Source organism: Glycine soja, chromosome 10, assembly GCF_004193775.1.
Source record: "Glycine soja cultivar W05 chromosome 10, ASM419377v2, whole genome shotgun sequence".
NCBI lineage: Eukaryota > Viridiplantae > Streptophyta > Magnoliopsida > Fabales > Fabaceae > Glycine > Glycine soja.
In genome coordinates, this window is record NC_041011.1 from 42606480 (window position 1) to 42628225 (window position 21746).

The 21746-nt window shown below is 32.5% G+C and overlaps 3 protein-coding genes, 1 long non-coding RNA gene and 1 pseudogene across 4 annotated transcripts; 1 reads left to right on the top strand and 4 right to left on the bottom strand.

The window, feature by feature from the left end:
- Positions 1–3147: 3147 nt before the first annotated feature.
- Positions 3148–8233, top strand: LOC114370262 (annotated as a pseudogene).
- Positions 8234–11110: 2877 nt separating this feature from the next.
- On the bottom strand, positions 11111–12946 carry LOC114370920. Its single transcript, XR_003657953.1, has 2 exons — positions 12677–12946; positions 11111–11701 (listed from the first exon to the last, which is right to left on the bottom strand). It is a non-coding gene; the product is annotated as an uncharacterized LOC114370920 (long non-coding RNA).
- Positions 12947–13133: 187 nt separating this feature from the next.
- LOC114369426 (probable fructokinase-5) lies at positions 13134–16239 on the bottom strand. Its single transcript, XM_028326659.1, has 5 exons — positions 15120–16239; positions 14459–14869; positions 14067–14201; positions 13523–13639; positions 13134–13414 (listed from the first exon to the last, which is right to left on the bottom strand). The coding sequence occupies exons 1-5, from the start codon at positions 15300–15302 to the stop codon at positions 13277–13279; spliced, it is 984 nt and encodes a 327-aa protein (XP_028182460.1). The 5' UTR covers positions 15303–16239; the 3' UTR covers positions 13134–13276.
- A 128-nt stretch (positions 16240–16367) lies between these two features.
- Positions 16368–17424, bottom strand: LOC114369427. Its single transcript, XM_028326660.1, has 2 exons — positions 17101–17424; positions 16368–16664 (listed from the first exon to the last, which is right to left on the bottom strand). Exons 1-2 carry the CDS (start codon positions 17322–17324, stop codon positions 16460–16462), a joined length of 429 nt encoding a protein of 142 aa, XP_028182461.1. The 5' UTR covers positions 17325–17424; the 3' UTR covers positions 16368–16459.
- A 1103-nt stretch (positions 17425–18527) lies between these two features.
- Positions 18528–20800, bottom strand: LOC114370941 (reticuline oxidase-like). The gene has a single exon (XM_028328346.1). It carries the CDS (start codon positions 20412–20414, stop codon positions 18762–18764), a length of 1653 nt encoding a protein of 550 aa, XP_028184147.1. The 5' UTR covers positions 20415–20800; the 3' UTR covers positions 18528–18761.
- Positions 20801–21746: the final 946 nt, after the last annotated feature.

Consider the following 21746-nt stretch of genomic DNA (forward strand, 5'->3'; position numbering starts at 1 on the left):
AAATATTTATATCATCGCATTTTTCATTCTTTTGTTTATTTCCTTTCATTTTCTTTCATATATCTTAGTTTAGGTTTGTGTGCGTTGTAAAACTCTTTTTTTATGAGTGTTGCAAAATTCATTTATGCATACAAGTGCACGTCAAAAATAATGAATTATTTTCTATTAACACCTTTATAATTAATCTCCGCTCCAACATGAGTCATCACAAGGTTGAATTTAATGTTACTTGAATTAATAATTTGTTAATATTATAAAGATCTTTGATATTATCCTTTAATTACAAACTATAAATACATTTATTTACTTTTATAATAATAATTTTTTATTAATTCATGAGTATATTAAATAGGGTATTAAAAATTGAACTAAACCAATTATAAATCATAAAATCAAAAAAAATTGAAAACCACACAAAACAAAAAACTAAAAAACACATTTTTTTATTTGATTTGGTTTTTGAATCTTGTTATAAAAAATTAAACCAAACCGAATAAATCACATTTTATAATTATATTACTTTTTATTGTGATAATTAATAATAAGTATTAAATAATTTACTACTTTTTTTTTTACTTTACAATCAAGATGTATATTTTATTTTTATATGTTAAAAAATGATGTACTAACATTGTTAAAAAGTAGGGTAAAATATGAAGTGATATACAAATTATTATTATGTTAAAAAAAAGTTAGAAATATCATTTTATATTAATGTTAAATAAAAGTTAAAATAATAAATTTGAATTATATGGAAAAAAATTTTAAAAAATCTACAAAATCAAACCGAATCAAATTATAATATGTGATTTGGTTTGTTAACCAAACGAATCACATCTTAATTCTATGTTTGGCTCAAATTATTTTTTTTCTAAAAATCAAACAAATCACACCACAAACACCTCTAATATTAAACTCATAAGTTATTTAATGTGATTTCCCTAAAAAAATTAATTGAACTTGATAAAGTCATATAAAAAATGCTATAAAGAATATAACAAAAAGATAAATAATAAATATAATAACAGTGTAAAATTATTTCATACTTCACAAAATTATTATACTTAATAAATTTATTTATTTTTGTAATAAATATTTTCTGAATAACATACATTAATAATTTTTTTTTGTATAGATCACTAATATAGTAATACCTTCATGGAAGATCATTTTGTTGGAATCTCTTCATTTGCATATCCAAAACGCAAACTCTTATGAAACAAGTATGGATGGTAAAGTATCTCTCCACAAAGATTAACATTCAATCGATCTTTAATAATTAAGAAATCATTAGATAAATAATAGGTTAAAATATATTTTTTGTCCCTATAAATATAAAAAAATTTGAAATTTGTAAAATTTTCGATATATTTTTTGTTCTTGTAAAACTGAAATGTGTTATTTTTTAACTCAAAGTTAGACTTGGACGAATTTAAGTCTATGTGACATTTTTTAAAACTTAAATTATAGGTTAAATTATGTATTTCATCCCTATAAATATTGAAATGTTTTTAATTCGTCCCCCTGCAAAATTTTAAGCCTTTTTTCATCCTTGAAAAAATGAAATTTATTACTTCATTGATGGTTGTGAGAATGAATGATTTCTAGTGGTTAAAAACCACAACAAAAAATGCAGAAAAAAGTCAAAAGTTTGTAAATCCCTCTTTCCTAACCTCCTTATTTCTTAACTTTCTTCACTTCTCCAAATTTTAATAAAAAAAAAATTTCTTTTTCTTTTTTAAGTGTATTGTTCAATTGTAATGGCTATCACCACCTTATTAATCATGTCATCTTCTTTTTTTCTCTTTGAATTCTCCTTCCTTTCGAAAACCTAACACCTTCACTTCCAAACTCAATGTTACGAATATCAATTCTAATGTTCTACCGGAATCAAAGTCACCGACAAACTCAACAACCTAACTTCCGAATTCACCTCTCTCTCTCTCTCTCTCATTAGCCTGGTGGATGAAGAAGATGAAGAAAGTCAAGGAAGAAAGAGCTTAGGAAAGAGAGAATTACAAATTTGTGGATTCTTTTTCCTTTTGTGGCGATTTTTAACCCTGGAAATCATCAACTCTTATAATCATCAATGAAACCAATGAAAGAATCACACGTATGTTTAGATACCTGAATCTATCTGCGGGCCAAAAAGTAATAGATTTCAATTTTTCGAGAATGAAAAAAGACTTAAAAATTTGTAAGGATAGATTTCGAACATTTCGATATTTATAGGGACGAAAAACATATTTTAGCAATTTAAGTTTAAAAAAACATCACTTAAACTCGGATTCATCCAAGTCTTACCACGAGTAAAAAAATAACGCATTCCAATTTTACAAAAACGAAAAACATGTTAAAATTTTTGTAAAAAATCAATTCTAATTTTGTTGATATTTATTAAATTAAAAAACATATTTTAACCTATATAAGTGTGTGTGGTTTGCATTTTCATTTTCTGAAAATTGTTTTTATTTTCAAAAGATTAGAATTCTAAAAACATATTTGGTTTGACTTCTTGTTTTCTGCTTTCAAGAAATAAAAATACTGAAAATGCATTTTTAAAAGAAAATGTATTTTTAGATTTACTTAAAATTATATTTTTTGTCACCGTGTTTTCATTTTACCCAAGATGAGATTATTGGAATTTCAACTGAAGGACGCTGAAAATGAGATTGTATTGTTTCCTGTCTTTAATTCGTTTGAGAAAATATTTTCACTAAAAAAATAGAAATCCTAAACATTTTTTTATCATTATTTTCTAATTCCAAATAAAAATGAAAACAGAAAAGAAAATAATCAAAGAGACTAAGGGGGTGTTTGGTTTGGTTGTTTTCTGTTTTCATTTTCACTGAAAACAGAAAACAGTGATGAAAATGTGTTTGGTTGGATTTCTGAAAACATTTTCAGTGAAAATGAAAACAGGAAACAACCAGAAAATGAAAACAATACATTTTTGTTTTCAGTGTTGAACAGAAACCTAATCTTTTGAAAATGAAAACAATTTTCAGAAAATAAAAATAGGAAATGAAAACAGAAAATGAAAATACAAACCAAACACACCCTAATATATTTTATATATCTGAACTAGAGGTCGATTTGGCAGTTTCCTTTCGTACTATTAAACAGAACTACAGTAGTATTTTTCTTTCCAATCCTTTTCGTTCTGGTTTTGGGTGCCCGATTCATTCGACCACAAAAGAGCGCAAATAAATGGAATTAACAACAACGAACGAACGGATCCCAAAGCTGTTTTTCCTTATCCCGACCTACCAAAGTAATACCAATCCGCTCTCATCTCTGTCTCTGTCTCTATGTCTCTATGTCTCGAATCTTCTCCGCATGGAGCAAGAGGAAGCTGCACCTCAACTTAATCCCCACTCTTTTCTCTTCTTCCCCCATCAACTTCAATAGCGGGCTTCTACAGCAATGGGGAGTTACCAGAGGATTGGCCTCACGATCACGACGCTGCTTCGGCTATGCAAACTCCAATTGGGCCCTGGGACGACAACAAAGCTGGGTGGGTCGGAGGGTCCAATTTGGGTAGGGATTTTCCAACTCCGAAGGAAATCTTCAAGGGTCTCGACAAGTTTGTTATTGGCCAGCACATGGCCAAGAAGGTCCTCTCTGTAGCTGTTTATAACCACTATCAAAGAATCTACCACGGGTTTCTTTCTTTCTTTCTTTCTCTCTTCTTTTCTGTAAAGTATAATGTTGTTTGAACAAATTGAAATGAACAAGTTCTTTTTTGTTCTTTAAAAATGTTCACTTGCTCTCCTAAGTTTACATAGCATTTACAAACATATATCACACTTTCAGCACATCTTTTTGATGAACTTTACCATGCTTCCCACATATTTGTTTCTGGGCTAATGTATGTAACGATGTTCCCTATGTTTGGTGCTTTTCCTTGTTTATAGCAGATAATCTGCATGTAGATGTCAGGAAGCTAGTGATAGTTTAACTTAAGCTCCTCATCAACTGTGGCAAAGGACTGTCCATGGTCTTTTTCAAGACGTGTTGCTATACAAATGCATTTAGTACAAATATTTTTTGGTCATAAATCACTTCTATATAAATCATATTACATTTGCTTTCTTTTCAATCGTTGATGGTTGTAATACTTTTGTTATTAAAATCTACTTGCATATAATTTTAGATTTTTCTTTGTCAAATTTGCTTTTAGACTTCTCAGAAGATATCTTATGTTGTTTCTAGTTCTACTTGCCATCTCTTTGTTATGACTTTTATTTTTCTCATATAGGCAGCAGAGTTCAATGTTCAAGCTGCTCAACAAGGGATTATTTACATTGATGAAGTGGACAAGATAACTAAGAAGGTTCTTTGCTAATTTAATTGGCTAAGTTCATAAACATGTGTCCGCTATGGCTTTTAATTTTTAACTGTTAAATATTACAGGCTGAGAGCTTGAATATTAGCCGGGATGTTTCTGGTGAGGGTGTTCAGCAGGCATTATTAAAAATGCTGGAAGGAACTGTAAGTAAAATAATTCCAAAATGTAATTGTTGATATTTGGTTTGCTTCTATGTAAATGAAGTTCTAAGTGAACTCGTTTAGTACTTATCTCCTGTTTAATAACCCATAAATAATGACCATAAGAAGCTAATATCCTATTCTACGCCTGAATTCTTCAACGTGATATAAGTAATTTCTTTCCATATGTTCTCTCAGTAAGGCCATTTTGATCTTTGAGATTTCTATTGCAAACTCATACGACAAACTTATGCTGCAGACATACATACTGGGTAGAATTTGAGTATTTATTAGGTACCCATAGTCATTAATTAGTTAGTTACATTAGCTAGTTAATTAGGTTAGTGTCCTGAAATAATTTGAAGAAGACATGTTGCCTATAAATAAGACAAGAGGTTGAGAGAGAGATCTATTTGGCATTTTGAAAAAAGATTATACTCTTAGAGAGTGGGGAGAGAACTTGATCTCTTTATTTTAATACCCTAAATATTCAATAAAAATAATTTCTTTTCTAGTTTCTGATCCAGTTTCCAGCAGTTGATAAAATTGTCATGGCATCTCCTGTCTGTTTCTTGCAACATTGTCATTTTTTACAAATCACTAAATGTTTCTGAAAAAATAATTCGTTGTAGGAGAGTTAGAGCCATCTAATAGTATCCTTAACTTGGAATGATTTCTTTTTGTCTAGATAGTAAATGTTCCTGAGAAAGGAGCGTGGAAGCATCCACGGGGTGATAACATATAGGTATGTTGTTTCAGAAAGTGCAACATTTGTTACTTGTTTTCTTGTTAGTACTTGGATATGATATGGTATGTTTTTCAAAATTTCTTGTCTGGTATGTTTTTGGGGGTTGTCTTTGTATCCTGAAACACTTTAGAATGATGCACTTTTTTATTAGGTTATTATTTTTAAAGACCATACGATCATCTAATTAACTGAAGTGCACTAATGCATTGACACATCAGAGGCTATAGGTGGTTCAAGGATAATTAGAAAGATGAAAATGTAAGATGGATTCTTTCCTTAGGAAGCCTTTCATCCCCTTAGCAAGTATTTGTCAATGTCAGTTACCTTCAATGATCAGTTGATCACCTATTCACCTAGTGCAGTATGCATATGATTCTGGAATCATTTACTCATTGTTTTTCTTTTGCATTACTGTCCACTCATTTTTTTATGATATGCAGATTGACACAAAGAACATTCTTTTTATATGTGGTGGAGCATTTATTAATCTTGAGAAAACCATTTCAGAGAGGTATTTTTTTTTTGTCTTGTAAGAATGTTTTTTCACAAATGTTCTGCATTCTTGGTTTTGCTAGATTTTTCATCAAATTTTGATTATTTGTGAAATAAACCAGACGACAAGATTCTTCAATTGGTTTTGGAGCACCTGTCCGTTCCAATATGAGAGCTGGTGGAATTACAAATGCTGCAGTCACATCATCTTTACTTGAGTCGGTGAGAATTCACTATGATTATCTGACTAAAACTTTTTTATTCCCCTTCCTGTAAAACTTGATAGGTAGATACTTTGAGCAATTAAACCTAATAAATTGTGAACTTAGCTATTATGTTGTGCACTTCCCCTACTTCTACATCAGTAGAGAAAAACACAAAAGTTAGAGATAAAACTATAATAGCCAATAACCTTCCTAATGCATCTAAAATTAACATTAGTAATTTTCAGGTGGAAAGTGCTGATCTTATTGCATATGGTCTCATACCCGAGTGTATAGGATGATTTCCAATCTTAATTAGCTTGTCAGCTCTAACTGAAGACCAACTTATGCAGGTATTATACTCATTGTTCATATCTTTGATATTATTGTAGCTTTTCCTGCCTTTTCTAGCAGTTTAGTGCACCAAGGCCTAGTTCTGCTTGTCTTTTTATGATGGTCATTCTGTTTTCTGATTTTCTCACTCATTGTTGATACACACATATATACAAGACCAATAAACCTTATGGTCTTTTAGCCTTCTAAAGGCATTAAATCTCTAGGAATATCTCCAATTGCATAAGGGATTGTTTTTAAAACAATATATTTTCTTAAAAAGCTGGATGTTAATCTGGCCATTTCCTTTTGGATTTATCAAACAATATAATGAATGACAGCTTGACAATATGGCCATCTGACATATGCAAGCGCTTGGTTCACATTTAGTTTACGAGATGCAAAAGGAACAAGAAGTTAGGATAAGGATATGGCAGTTCAGAATGGATTTGTAACTTTTGGGTATTGATCTGTTAAGAACTTAAGATTTCCTCATGTACAAAAGAATCATGAGATTCTCTCCGGTGGACCTATAATTTGTCATCCATATATTCTTTTTATCGTTTTAATTAAATAAAAAAGTGTCGGTGTCTATTAGTTTAAAATTCTTGATTTTTGTCTTGTGGTATATTTAATTTTAAATGAAAATGCATAAGCCTATTTTAGAATTCAGAATAAATTTCTAGATTTTGCACAGATCTGATCATATGACTATTGAAATGTTGGCTTTACAGGTCCTCATAGAACCAAAAAATGCTCTTGCTAAGCAGTACAAGAAATTATTTAACACGAATAATGTAAGCAGTTCTTCCTTATTCTCTCTATCTCAAATACATACATTTTGAGTTTTGGTTTGCTTGAATGTGGTATGAAAACTCAAGCAGTTATCACTATTATCTGGATCGTCCCAACCAACTAAATGATCAGCTTGTTTCAGAATCATTCAAGCTACTCCCTTCTACCCTTCCTCCAGTTTTGAGTTGTATGAGTGTTTAATGTACTTGTTATGACTTATGAGTGCAAGCAAGTGATGGGGAGTGTCGGCAGTAAGAAGTAAATTCGTCTAAAACTTTACCCCTAAACTTCAGGTAAAGCTACACTTCACAGAGAAAGCTCATAGATTGATTGCAAAGAAGGCAATGGCCAAAAAAACTGGTGCGAGGGGTTTAAGAGCACTACTGGAAAGCATTTTAACCGAAGCTATGTATGAGGTACGAAAAAGTCTTTTTTACTTATAAAATATATTGCTGTCCTCAAGCATCTAAGACTATCAGTGGTCCCTCTGATCTTAAACTAATATATTGAGTGCTTGTATGCATCAGATTCCAGATGTTAAAGCAGGAGATGAACTGATTGATGCAGTTGTTGTTGATGAGGAGTCAGTAGGATCAGTAAATGCCCCTGGTTGTGGAGGAAAAATTCTTTGTGGAGATGGTGCTTTGGAACTGTACCTGGCTAAGATTGAGGGTTCAGTGGTATGATATTGCGGCTGAATACATGTTTGTTGATGCTTTAGATTTAGTTTTTTGTGCTGGCTGGTCTGTCCAAGTTGCCTTGTGAACTCCCTGCTAATAAAGGATTTCATACAGATGTTTTGCAATAGTGATGAACTATGAGAATGTGATAGGTGATTTTGACCTGATTTGCTTCATGTATTGTAGGTTAACGGGGACGTAGCTGAGCCAGACTTACAAGAAGGGGAATCAGAAATTTCATCAAGAGCCGTGAGCATGTAATATTATATATTATATTTACCACAATCAAGGTGTATAATATATCATTGTTGTTATCTGTAAAAATCACATTCATAATCTGCTGTAATTATCCCTTGTATAACGGTGTAGCTTCTGTTTTATGTACATTGGATAGGAAAGAGATAAAAAATTGAAGTATGTAGCATTGCTAATTTAGGCATCACGTCATCCAAAATTTCAATTGGTTTTGATGAAACTCTATTTTGAGACAATTTTCTCTTCTGCTGCCCCACTAATATTAAGGGGTGTTAGCAAAATACTTTTTTTTTTTTAAACTTTTTTTTAGCATTTTTTTTATTGGCCAAAATTTACATGGGTGTCATTAGTCTGGAAATGAAATCTACTAAATGGAGAATGGGATTTACATATTTGGTAAGATCTACATAAGTTTTACCTAACAGGAGAATGTGTTAAAGAGTTTTAGAAAAGATCTACATAAGTTTTACCTACATATAGGGTGGACTGTAATTGTATAAAAAAATTTATACTGTTAGTATATAACATTTTTGTATCTTTAGAAATGTGTTAACATTTCTCAAAGGTTAAAAAACTAAAAACACAGACTGATTATGAAGTATTATTGCACCCCTCCCCCTTTTTATTTGGACGAATGTTGAAATTCGTTATGTTTCACATGAAAAGTTGTTTCTCAGATATGAAAAATCTATCCAAATGAGTTATGAATAGTTCAGTCGTTAGTATAGGCGAAGATTTGATATGGGTAGGATTGAAGTTTGGGATACCATACAAACATACAACAATAAAAAAAAAAAAAAAAAATCAGGTGGGCCATTTATATTGGGAGCTCAACAATGTCTTGCGACAAAACCAGTATGTTATATTCGTATGGCATTATGAGAGTTGATAAATTAATTTGATGATATATTAATCTTTTTTGTGTTAAGCCAGTATATTATATTTTGATTGGATAATCTTCGTTTTTAGGATGTTATATGTGATACCCTCTATCCCAACGTACATATAGTGAAAGAAAATATGAAACAACGAGAATAATTTAAAAAGATTTATTTCACAACTAAAAATAAAATTTCTCAACGGAGTAAAAAGTTTGTATTCACAATTTAATCAAGTTAAAACTTATCGGTAAGAATATAAAAATGAGTTTCGACTCCAAACAAAGATCATACTGGTATTACAACTAAAATTCCAATGAAAAACAAAGAAGTAAATTATGTTTAACTGCATATCTCAAATAGCATATGATAAAAATAACATAAAATCCTAAGCCTCGATGTCACATCCTATCAAAGCATAGTGTTCCCTCATCCTCTAGGACAAGATTCTCCTTAGTCATCCACCTAATCATTTGCTCCCACGAACACAAGTTTTGAGATTATCATAGGATTCAAGCACAAATAACACACAAAGAGTGAGTTATTACATTCCTAATAGGTAAAGATAAATGAAAGCACATATATATAATATAAGTATAACAAGACTTAGCACAATTTGCATTATTTTACCACTCATTGCGTAACACCATTTGTCCCAAGGATTTAATTACAAAATCATATTCCACACATTCACATTAATCGTGTGATCAGATCAACACATCTCAAGTACAACACAACATCTCACACTCACACAATTCATTACCCATCATTACGTAACAAGTCACAATGATCATTACACAAATGTTATGCAACAAATACACTAAGACTCAATCCTATATGCAATGTGGTATCATTTCAGTGAAAAGCCTTGCCAGGCACTTAGGAGTACATGACAAGACAAATCACACACTGGTAAATCAGGTCACTCTCACTAGATAAAAACATAGGGAGACCAGTCAGGTCACACTATTTTGCGAGAATGCTCCAACCATGTGGAATCGACACAGGTTTAAAGGAACACTCAAATCAAGTGTATTTACCCTAAAGACCTAGACTCCGAAGAGTCCGTCAGGGCTTCTCCCTTCTGATGTAGGTTCAACCTAGAAAATTTTTTAACATACAAACTCTATTTATAAACTATACAAAACACATGACTCCTCAATTGTTCTCAAAATAATTTTAACTCATCGCGCCTCAAAGTGATTAAACTTGTCGGGTTTCCACACTAGATCCCATCACAATACTCGTCGCGTATTAACTCATCGCCCTTAAAGGGTTTTACTGTCGTGTGATTGTACGATTCATAACTCACAACTCAATGTGCACAACATCTCAATGTGATCTCACAATTTAACACACAGTTCATCACACTTTCATAATCCTAAGACATCATGTTATCACGCCTTATGCTTCATATACATGTCACACAATAATAATATTAATATGTTATATTCATATGATTAATTATCTCATTAAAATAGACATTTAAAATCATATATGTGCCACTAGAGTTTGAACTATGCAATACACACAACTACTCAATTGTTTTCAAAATCATTTTAACTCGTCATGCCTCGAAGTGATTCAACTCGTCGGGTTCTCATAATGGATCCCATCACAATACTCATCTCACTTAAAGGGTCTTTGTTCGGGTAGTCGGCAAGTGTACCGATTCGCACAAGTAATATATAAAACGGTAAGATCGAGTATCGTATCCACAGGGAATTTGTTTCACCTAGACTATGTATATTCAGTATGTAAACACTTCTTAACTTTGAAATAAGGTCAAGATTAAGTGGTGAAATAAGTTTTCTGCAATATTAACTATTTAGACAAAAGTAAACTACTCGAAAGCTGTAAAATGCAACAAATATCAAGATAAAAGCGTTGGGGAGTTTCCTACTAAAAATTCTCTTGTCGTATAAAAGGGTTTTTCTCTATTTAATGTTATCATAGTGTTCTTACACCGAGAAAATACTGAGACCATGATTCCTCACATGAATGAACTTAACTCTCTTAGCTTTTGTTCTTGATTCCTCAACAAACTTGTTCTAAAAGAGTTGCACTAAGCATACAGTGTAAAATATACTAGATTATTGCACTCTATTCCTAAATATACAGATTTCTAGCTTGGTCTATCAAGTTCTAAGGTTTTAAAGTATTTTCCAACACTAAAAAGCCTAACAACATATACAAATGGGTGATCAAGCCACAAACATGTAAAATAAGTATAGATAAAAGCAAAGAACACCATAAAATAACATTAAATAGATATTTAGAACATTACATCAAGAGTTTCAGTAGCCTGCTCCCCAACAAAGAAGTTCTAGCCTTCCATTACGAGTAAAGCTTCAAAACAACAAAGAAAGAAATGTTTTTGGTGAAAGAAAATGGAAGAAGATGAAGAAGAATGTCTTCTCCAGCCTCTCAGCCCTATTTCTCTATGTTTTTCATGAAGCAAATGCTTGGCTAGCCTCTGGTTGTGGTGCTCATGCCCTTTTGTTTCCACCAATCTCAGTGTTTTAAAGACTCTTGGACTTCTCAGCACACGAAGGCTTGCTCAGCGAGCATGTCTTGCTGAGCGAGAGTAAGTGAAAACCTGCTAAGCCAGTTTGGACATGCTAAGCGTGAGAAGAGACAATGTCCTCGCTGAGCGGGCTGGCTGTGCGCTGAGCGTGCTGATCTCTGACTTATCATCTTCTGAGGTTTTGCATCCGTTAAGCGAGCTGACTGCCTCGCTAAGCGGATGAGGCTCGCTTAGCCAATCTGCCTCACTAAGCGAGTTCATCAACAACTTTTTGCACATTTACTTCTTTGGCCTACAAACTGAGTTGAAATCAACATTAGGTCACAAAAATGGAATTTTTACTCTATAAAATCACACAAGAAAGAAAATAAATACAATTTCCACAAAAAGAACCATAAATTTGAGGCACGTTGCTATTTTCTTGCAAATTTCCAATACCATAATAACTCATGAATAGCAACTAACAGTCTTACAGTTATGTGATTATATAATTCATAACTCAATACTCAATGTGTACAAAATCTCAATACACATGTATCTTACAATTCAACGCATACTCAATTTATTGCATATACTCAATCTCAATCACAATGTTATAATTCTAACGCAACATGTTATCACATCTTATGAATCATATAATCATCACACTATTAATATTTACATGGCATAAAACATATACATATTAAATTGAACTATATTATTTCCAATTAAAATGAGTTAATAAATAATTAAACTAAAAATGAATTGAAAGTATTTATTATTGAATCTTAATTTATTAATTTCATTCAATTTAATTTTATTATTTGAACTATTAATTCCTAATTTATTTTTATTTTAACAATTCATATATATATATATATATATATATATATATATATATATTATAATCATTGACACATAATAAACTTATAAGGCCAAAACATGACAAAAAATGTTTCCAACAATCTAATTCTCATGCTAATCTAGTAAATATTATTCAAAACACGAACAAATTATACAAAAATGTTTCTTACGACATGGGGAGTAAAACTCCTCAAACAATTTCACATAATTATATTAAAATCAAAGGTTCAAAAACACCAAGAGCACTCAATTTCGTCAACCAATTCGCATTAGGGCATCAATTGATCCGTCAAACATAACAATCTCATGATTATAATCATAAAGGTAGAATTACAATACAGTAAACATCCCAAAATAAACTCAAATTTGATCCTCTAAGGATTCCTACACATGTTCATTCTAACTCCAATTAAGATAAACTCATTCATTACCTCTAAGCGGGGCTCACGTGTGTAATACGACAGCGATAATAATGTCTCTAGCAGTTTCCCAAGATTACTCAAATTTTTCCTCTGATTGCTCTACTAGGATTTTCAAGCGTTAGAAGAAAAAAAAATTGAAGTCTCAATTTTACTATTTACGTACTAGGGACATATCATAATTATAATAAATGACCTAATATGTCCTTATTTATAAATAGGGTTTTGAGTCGAGTATTTATTATATTTTTTTTATTTTATTATTTCATAAAAATAGTTTTATTTTACTTCCTATTAAATAAATAAATAAAACAACATTTTTATTTTCTAAAAATACATATTTATTTTATTTACCTTAATTAATAAAATTATTTCTCCTTATTTATTTAATTATAAAAATCTCATTATCTTTTTAAAATTTTATTTATTTTTAAAAAACGAGTGTTACACTATAAGTGCCCATTGTGCAAAAAAGAGAAAAGAAGTTGGTTATTATTCAAAAACAGAAACAACAATTTCAAGTCATTGGTTATCAAAGGCTTATAAAACGAAACTCTAAAATGAAAATGAATGGGTAGTTTCCAGAAAGACTATCAAATTTGGAAGGAGAGTCTATTTGGCCTTAGAGTTGGAAATAAACTTCTCTGCCTCTGCAGCGGTTGGAAGTGCAGGAATTGCTCCCTTCTGTGTTGTACACATAGCTCCACAAGCATTTGCAAACGTCAAAGCCTCCCTCAATTTTGGTTCGTTCTTCATATTAGATTTAATAAAACAAAGATATCAGCCAATGAGACGATAATAAAAGCTAGTCTTGAAAACTAATGCTAGTGTGTGTGTGAGAGAGAGAGAGAGAGATACATGAAATATGTTAGGGTCCCTTGCCACAGCAGTGAGAAGTGCACCAACAAAAGAATCACCAGCACCAGTTGTGTCAACTACCTTGGCTGAGAATCCAGTAACCCTTCCTCTGAAGTTCTACAGTAAACCAAAATATCCAAAGGTGCTATGTTTAGATTACAGTACCACACCATAAAAGGACATCCAGCTTAAATGTGTATAAACAAATAAAAACCATCTTGAATGGTATAGCAAACCTCAAGCCAAGATCATTAATTACTACATAAACGTAACCAACCAGTTAATGATCAAAGGTATTTGTACAAGTTATACCCTTCGCCGCAACTTTGTGGTAAATTGTTAGGTATCAATATATTAGATACTTGTGATTAGATTGGTGAAATAATATCTCTCTTAAAAATAAGTATTTTTTTTTAACCATTGTAAAAAGAAAAGATTTTGTTGCGAATGAACAAAATATTGATGAATTGTCCATATGTAAAATCATAATTACATATCTATTTAGCCAAACAAACTTTATTTTCAAAACATGGGTGGATAGTACCTTGGTGAAATATCTGCAACCCTTCTCTCCATCTGTCACAAGAAGCATCTTCAACTTGTCGTGCCACAGGGTCATGACAACATCTTCCTTCTCAGGATCACCTTGTGTTAGAAAATGCACCTCGTCATCACTCACCTACATAGTCAATGATCAATTGTTTCGTACCATCACTTGAGAAAAAAAAATGCAAGCTTTGAGAGTAGAGAATCCTCTTATTCTACTAATTTGCTAACAATTACAAATGGCCCACCACTCAACAAAAAAAAAAAAAAATAGAACAAGTTCAAGATCTAAATTCCTTTATTCTGTCACACCCTACAAAATCTACAATTCATTATGTTCCAGGCTTCCAGAAAATGTAAAAAACTTTAAAAAGCTTTATGTATGTACACCTTGATGAAGTCAGCATCAAACCAAATGCTCTTGATCCCAGACCTAGCAGCCTCTTCAGAAGGCCACAAAGGAAGCCTCACATTTGGATCATAGGACAGCAAAGCACCACCTTCTCTAGCAACTTTCATGGCAGCCAAGTGAGCTGATCTGCATGGCTCTGATATCAGGCTAATAGATCCATAGTGAAATACCTTAGCCTGCTTAATCAAACCCATATTCAATTCAGACTCTTTCAGCAACATATCTGCACTGGGGTTTCTATAGAACATGAACTCCCTCTCTCCATCCTTCCTCAATGTCACAAAAGCCAATGCAGTTCTTGCCTCCGTATCAAAGCAAACACCATCTGTGTTCACCCCATTTTTTCTCAAAATGTCAACTAGCATCCTTCCAAACTCATCATCTCCCATCTGTCACATTGAAATCATTACTTTTTCTTTTTTTAAGTATAAACGATAAAGAAAATAATCAACAAGGTTTTAAAAAACAATCTGCGATTGAGATATGGGCCGAAGTTTATTGGGGGTGTCTGCCATCGCAATTGTGACCACATCAAACTACATTCCCAATATCAAGGAATGCAAAGAAATCTTGACCGCAACTTAATAATCAACAATCTCAATGCAGAATGGAAAATGCTTGTTTGTAGAAATTAAGAACCTTGCCGACGAAGGCAGCATTGCCGCCCAGTTTGGATATGGCACAAGCAACATTGGCAGGGGCACCTCCAGGGGCTTTGATGAAGGCACAAGACTCAGCCAAGGAGACACCAGATGTGTCAGGAACAAAGTCGATGAGCATCTCACCGAATGATATCACCAATGGATCTGCTGAGCCTGTCATCTCCTCCTCTTTCTGTCACTGCTTCTGTTGTTGAAGTGTGTCTTGAGGGTGAAATCTTAACAATGCTACGGCCTACAGCAGGTGCATGTATGATTCAACGTAGGATTTGGTCTGTTAGTTTTTTTTTGTTTTGCTTTTATAGGTAACGTATTTGTTTAGATTTATCCAAGTATGGATTATCATAAGTATATCTTTATAAATTTATTTAGAACTTATATGTATCAATACTTTAAAAAAAATAGCCATTTATTTATGAACTGTCACATATGATATGATTATTGATTAATATAAAAGTCTTCACAGTATCCATGTATCAAAGTTAAACTCAATCTTTATTTCTTGTAATTTTAATATGGTTTTATTTTTTTTCTCATGTGAATACAGGCTCTTAATTAGTCCCGAGTAAATGAAACCAAGTCTTTTATAAAGTAGATTTCTAAGAATTCAAGGGTGCTAATTAAGTTCCACATAGATTGCTGACTAATTAATAAAACCTTGCTTCAAAAAAGTTTGACAAAATCAGTTGTAATTTTTCCCATTTTTTTAGGCTGTACCAGAAAAACATGGTAACAAACCCAAGAAGACACTTGGTTGCTTAACCCAAACTCATCACTCGCTCATGTCAACAAGGAAGGCAAAGACGTAAAAAAAAATTAAAAACAAGTTTGATCCGAGAATGAATGCTTTTGAAAGGGAACAATAAACAACCACGGCACAAAGTTATCAAGTAAGTAGCCATAGTCCCTTAAATTCGGGTTCATAGTTTCAGACTCAACCCATGTGTATAGCAAATGCTATTTTTGACTTCTCAAAATATTCACACTCTCCCTTAAATATCCATTAGATGCAAAATATTGCTTCCATGGAGGAAGCTGTTTGAGCTACTAAGAATTTTAATCCAAGGAGACTCTTGTCCAACTTAACTTGTTTGGTCACAAATTTTAGGGAAAGGTTGAATGAGGTTGGAGCCTAAACAGACTTGAAACCAAACCAAACCATTGTTAATGCTGTATCACAAATTATTTTGATGGGAACCAAGTGAAATAGAACAAAAGGCACGAGAGAAACAGAAGCAAAGAAAAACACCTTCAAAGCTAAATACCACTCCAAAGTTTCTTATTATATCCAACAAAATCATCAATTCATGGAAGTTCTTATTATTCAAAATTATAGTGCTTGTCTACACCAACAGACACATCCCAAGTGCAACTCATCCCTTTGGGAAACACAACCAAGTCACCAGCAGCAATTTCAACTGACTCATTTGACCCACTAGGAAAGACCTTCACTTTTCCTTCCAGAAGATAGCAAGTCTCTTTGGCTTCATATGTCCATGGGAACTTGCTTGGAGGGCAACCCCATCTGTTACACATCATATGTGTGTCACACAGAGTCAGAGAGAGATTAGATGCATTTGATAGAAGAATGAAAGCTTGTATCTTTGCAACTTCTATAGAGCCAATTAAAAAGTTAGTTACTTCTATCATGTCTACCTAATTTGTTGAATGGTTAAGGTAAGAAGTAAGAACCTCATAAATCTCTTTCCTATGATTTCTCCACAGTCATAATACAAACACCTTAACAAAATCAACCTCAATCCTATGGCACTTAGCTTGATTCGTTCATTCATCAAAAACTGAAAGGAAAAAAAAATCCTAATCCAAACCTCAACTCGAGCAAAATGAAAGAAAACCAAAATACCATTCAAATAATTGAAATCATATGAAAAAAAAAAAAACAGAAATTACAGGGAAACAAAAAAGAGAAATATAATAAAGAAAAGAAGTATATTTATTACTTGGGCCATTGCCTAACACCCAGTTGAGTGAGCTTGGACTCAGGAGGGTTCCTCTCAATCTTGATGCCAAGTTTTTCTATGACAGTAGTCATGCTCTCTGCTCTTGTTGTTGCTAAGTGTACTCTTCTCCTTGTTGGAGCACCTCTACTTGCAGGAACAGATGATAAGTGTTTGTTTTGTGTGAACTTGTTGGGTAATAAAGTGCCCACAAATGATGATGCCATTTAGCTACCTTGGTTTGGGGAACACCTTTTTGAGCTACGTACCTCACTACCTCGGTTAGAGTTAGATTCCTCACAATTTCTATAAATTTATCTTTTGTTTCCGTTCACTCATTCTTCATCTTCTGCACATTCTAGAGTCCAGACAATCCATTATTCTAGAAGGAAATTAAATGGAGCAATTTCATTAATTATTTGATGACACCATATGTTTATATGTAATTATAATTATATTTCACTATTTTTATAAAAAAAAAAATCGTGGATATGTAGGTGCCTAGAAATATAATTTTGAAATAAAAAATAACTTTTATTATTTCAAAACTGTGTTAAAAGAATCATTTTTAGAAGACAAGTATTAACAATACAATTTTTAACACCAACATTTTGGTATGTGATGAAAAGAGAAGACAGAAAAAGAACAAGGAACACGGTCTTCAAAAAGAAAAAAAAAACACTTCATTAAAAAAAAAGAACAAGGAACACGGAGGGTAAAATTTATTTTTAAAATATAAAATTATATAGATCTTAAAATTAATCAACTTAAGTCATATCTTTATAATTTTCAATCAATTTTAATAAATAATAATATGTTTAAAAATCCTTCCATAAGAAAGAGTTCTATGAATGCCATCTTTTTCACGTACATCTCAATTCTTGCTAAACTAAAATTTTGGCCCCGTGTTTCGCACGTTTTCATTTTAATAATTACATGAAAAAATATATTTTCAAAAAAATTATAAACTCATTCTTATTATTCTTTTAAAATTATAATGGTACTTGAAAAAAAATCTTATAAGAATTAAAATAAAAATATATATTTTGGAATTAAAGCATAATTTTTTTCATATAAAAACAAAATGAAGTATAAAATATTTTCATGAGGAATAAAATGAAAATTAATTTCCTGTATAAGAATTAGATCTAACACTATTATAGTAATGATAAACAACAATTAATTCATAAACATTTTATGCATAATTATAATATTAAAAAATTGTAAAAATTAAAAAAAAAACATAAAATTAATATGCATCCATTAATGGGACAAAAAGGGATACACAATTTGGAATCCCATTTTATTCTACTTTCTACCCACTTTTTTCCCATTACATCACTTATTTTATAACATTTTTTCTCTTTTTTTCTTTTATCTCTTTTTTTGTAGAGACTGTTGTAAAAATTTACTGTTGGGATAACATTAAAAAAAAGAAAAGATATTGGGAGATATTTCATTTCATGTTTCAACCAATCTAGAGTTTGCATATGGTCCACATTCAATTCAACTTCTAACTGACTAGTCGTAGATTGATGTAGTTACTACAATTGATTGAAGCTCAATCTAACATGAAATGCAATTTGCTCACAAATGCAGGGGATCACAGTGATATCACACAATTCAAATGAATATGCTAATCCCTTTTACAAATATGGCATCATTTATTTGCTCTGTGGTTTGACATCAGAAATGGTCAAAGATATGGGAGGAATGCCCTGGTCATTGGTGAAAACATTGTTAGGATCAATCAGAGTCTTGGCCCTCACCAACCTGTCATAGTTACTCAAGAAGTACTTTTCACCCCAAACCCTTGCATGTTCCACAACATCTTTCATATTAGCACCATTGCTAATCCGCTCCATCACTCCAAGGTCAAAGTCCATGTAATTAACATACGCAGCCCTTGGACCCCATGAGACAAAGGGAGTCATAGCAGCATAGAACCCTCTTATCCAATCAACATAATCACTGTTTTTGTCATTGTCAGCTTCTTTCCAATATATCAGATACTGAATTGTAAACAAGTTTCCTCTTCTGTGGGGAAAAGCAATAGATTCACTGCTTATATTATGCATCTTTCCACCATAAGGGTCCAAAATAACATATCCCTTAGGCTCCTTTTCTAGGATGTCTAGTGCAGTTTCTATGCCCACAAGAGGAACATGTTTCTTTACATAATCTGATTTAGCCTTGAAATATTGTTTTTCTTGCAGATACCTGTTGTTCAAGTCAGAGACCGAGGCTCCATCACTTAGGCCAGAGAAGAAAACAGTTGACTGAATCCAACTCATTTCTATGCATTCTTCTTCTACAATACCCAACTCAGGAAAGGCATGGTCTAGGATGGATATGGCACCGGCCCTAGGACCGAGATAGAAGCCGTTAAATGTTGTTGATAACCCTTTGGTTTTAGCTTGAGGCAAGCCAGCACCAACAAAGCATGACAAGTAGAAGTCATCTTCCAAGTTTGGTGCTACATTTTGCCATTTGTGCACTAGATTGGCAACATGCCTTTTTGTGCCAGTTCTTGATACAGTGAAACTAGTTACAACTTGAGGCAATTTCAACACCTTGATTTTCCAGGCATAAATGATCCCCCAAAGACCACCTCCTCCTCCTCTAATGGCCCAAAACACATCTTCTCCCATGGTTTCGCGGTCGAACAATTTTCCGTCAGCATTGACTAGAAGGGCATCCACCACGTTATCTGCCGCGAGACCATACTTTCTAGACAAAATTCCAAATCCACCACCACCAATGTGTCCTCCAACTCCAACAGTTGGACATGACCCACCTGAGAATCCATGTTCATTGCTTGCCTGAGAGATTGCATAGTAAGTCTCTCCCAATGTTGCACCACCTTCAACCCATGCTGTTTCTGTCTCCATGTCCACCCAAACATGGTTCAAATTCATCATGTCAATGATGACAAAAGGAGTGCCATCATCAGCAACATATGAAGTCCCTTCATAGCTGTGTCCACCACATCTTACTCTTATTTCCATGAAGCCTTCTCTACAGCATGCTACACTTTTCTGCAGCTGCTCCAAACTCTCTGGCAGTACAATGGCTATCGGCTTAGGAATCACGGGTTCTGCGAACCGAAGGTTTTGGATGGAAAAATTGAGAATTTTGTAGTAATTATAGGCAGAGGAATGATCATGTTCTTTGTAAGGGAGCGTGGTAAAGTTTTTGATATCGTGATTATCCAAGCAAGAAGCCAAGTCTCTGAGTGAAGCACATGAACACAGTGAAACATCAAAGGATAGCAAGAGGAAACATAAAAGGCACAATCTTTTGAGGAAGTAGAACATGGCTTTAAGATATTTTTGAATGCTAGAACTAGAAGCAAGGTGGTCTGTAATTGTTGCAGAACCAGTTTAAGTTTATGGCCATTGGAGAATGGCTTTAATAGTTTAAGACACAAATTAAAAGGATGGAGAAACGTAGCAACCATGCATATGTTGTGGCCGGCCATAGTTTAATATTGGAATTTGGAAGGTTAGCAGAGTGAACATGAACACTTCTATAGAATCACTTTATCATTGAAAGCAGACAAAAACAAAAAAACAGAATAACATCAAGAATACTAATTGGAACATCTGAGAAACAAAACTGAAGTGTAGGTGGTTTGCGTGAGAGAGTAACTACATACTAGGATGACTAACTAACAGACATAAAAGAGTTTGCCGGCTGAGTAAAGAACACAAATTGCCATGGCCTGCTATGTTAGCTATCTAATTGGTTTTTAATAATGTTAATGTCAACTCAAATTGGTGTTATTTTAGATCTGTTAACCAAGGCCTGTGACAATCCACGCATTGAGCTTTATCATTATATGCATGCTATTATGTTGAAATCCTATGCAAACAAATTATACATTTGTCTTTACTTCATTTATCAATGCAGAAGGCTTTTAAACATATTATACCATTGATTAATGATATATATGTAGGTATAAATATTCATTAAAAAAAAGTTAGAAATGCATAAAAATAATTAAATTCGGCTGTTACTTATAAATACAACAAAATGTTTAAGTTCATCTATTTTACAAAAGAATTTTTTTCATAAAACATAAGAGAAAAAGAATTATATAGTGACAATGTAAAAAGTTTTACACGGTCATCTAATCATAACCCATCATGTATGATAAGTTTATTGACTTTTAAAATAATTATTTTAAAATGATTTAAATGATAATTTGTTATTAGATGACGGTGTAACCGTTAGTACATATACATTAAATTCATGCAAAAGTATTAGTAAGATATAAAAAAAAATTGCAATGAATTTAACATAGGTAGCCCCAACGTTGAAGATGGAGTAAAATTGTAAAAATGAAGAGATTTTCATGTTTTCAGAGACCTTCACAGTTCACACTTGGTAGAGCCATAGAAATTAGAAAATGAAACAGAATAGGTCAACTTCAATCCTTTGCAAGAATGAAGTAGATGCAAAATAAAGAATTGCAAATATCATAATTTTCATGCCGTGGAAAAGATAATCCCAATCCAAAAATCTTTAGCTGCTTTGTATAGAGTACCGTGATTTTGACACGGTCAAAATATAATTGACAATTTCCATAGGTGGGGCTAGAAGACGACGAAATTGCGTGGTTTGAAACTTAGGATTGCCCACACGTT

Coding starts and splice junctions, on each gene's coding strand:
- LOC114369426 (XM_028326659.1), bottom strand. CDS start 15,302: ATGACAGGCTCAGCAGATCCATTGGTGATATCATTCGGTGAGATGCTC. Junction 14,870..15,119: donor ATGCTGCCTTCGTCGGCAAG/GTTCTTAATTTC, acceptor TCAATGTGACAG/ATGGGAGATGATGAGTTTGG. Junction 14,202..14,458: donor TTGATGCTGACTTCATCAAG/GTGTACATACAT, acceptor TTGACTATGTAG/GTGAGTGATGACGAGGTGCA.
- LOC114369427 (XM_028326660.1), bottom strand. CDS start 17,324: ATGGCATCATCATTTGTGGGCACTTTATTACCCAACAAGTTCACACAA. Junction 16,665..17,100: donor GGTGTTAGGCAATGGCCCAA/GTAATAAATATA, acceptor GATGTGTAACAG/ATGGGGTTGCCCTCCAAGCA.
- LOC114370941 (XM_028328346.1), bottom strand. CDS start 20,414: ATGTTCTACTTCCTCAAAAGATTGTGCCTTTTATGTTTCCTCTTGCTA.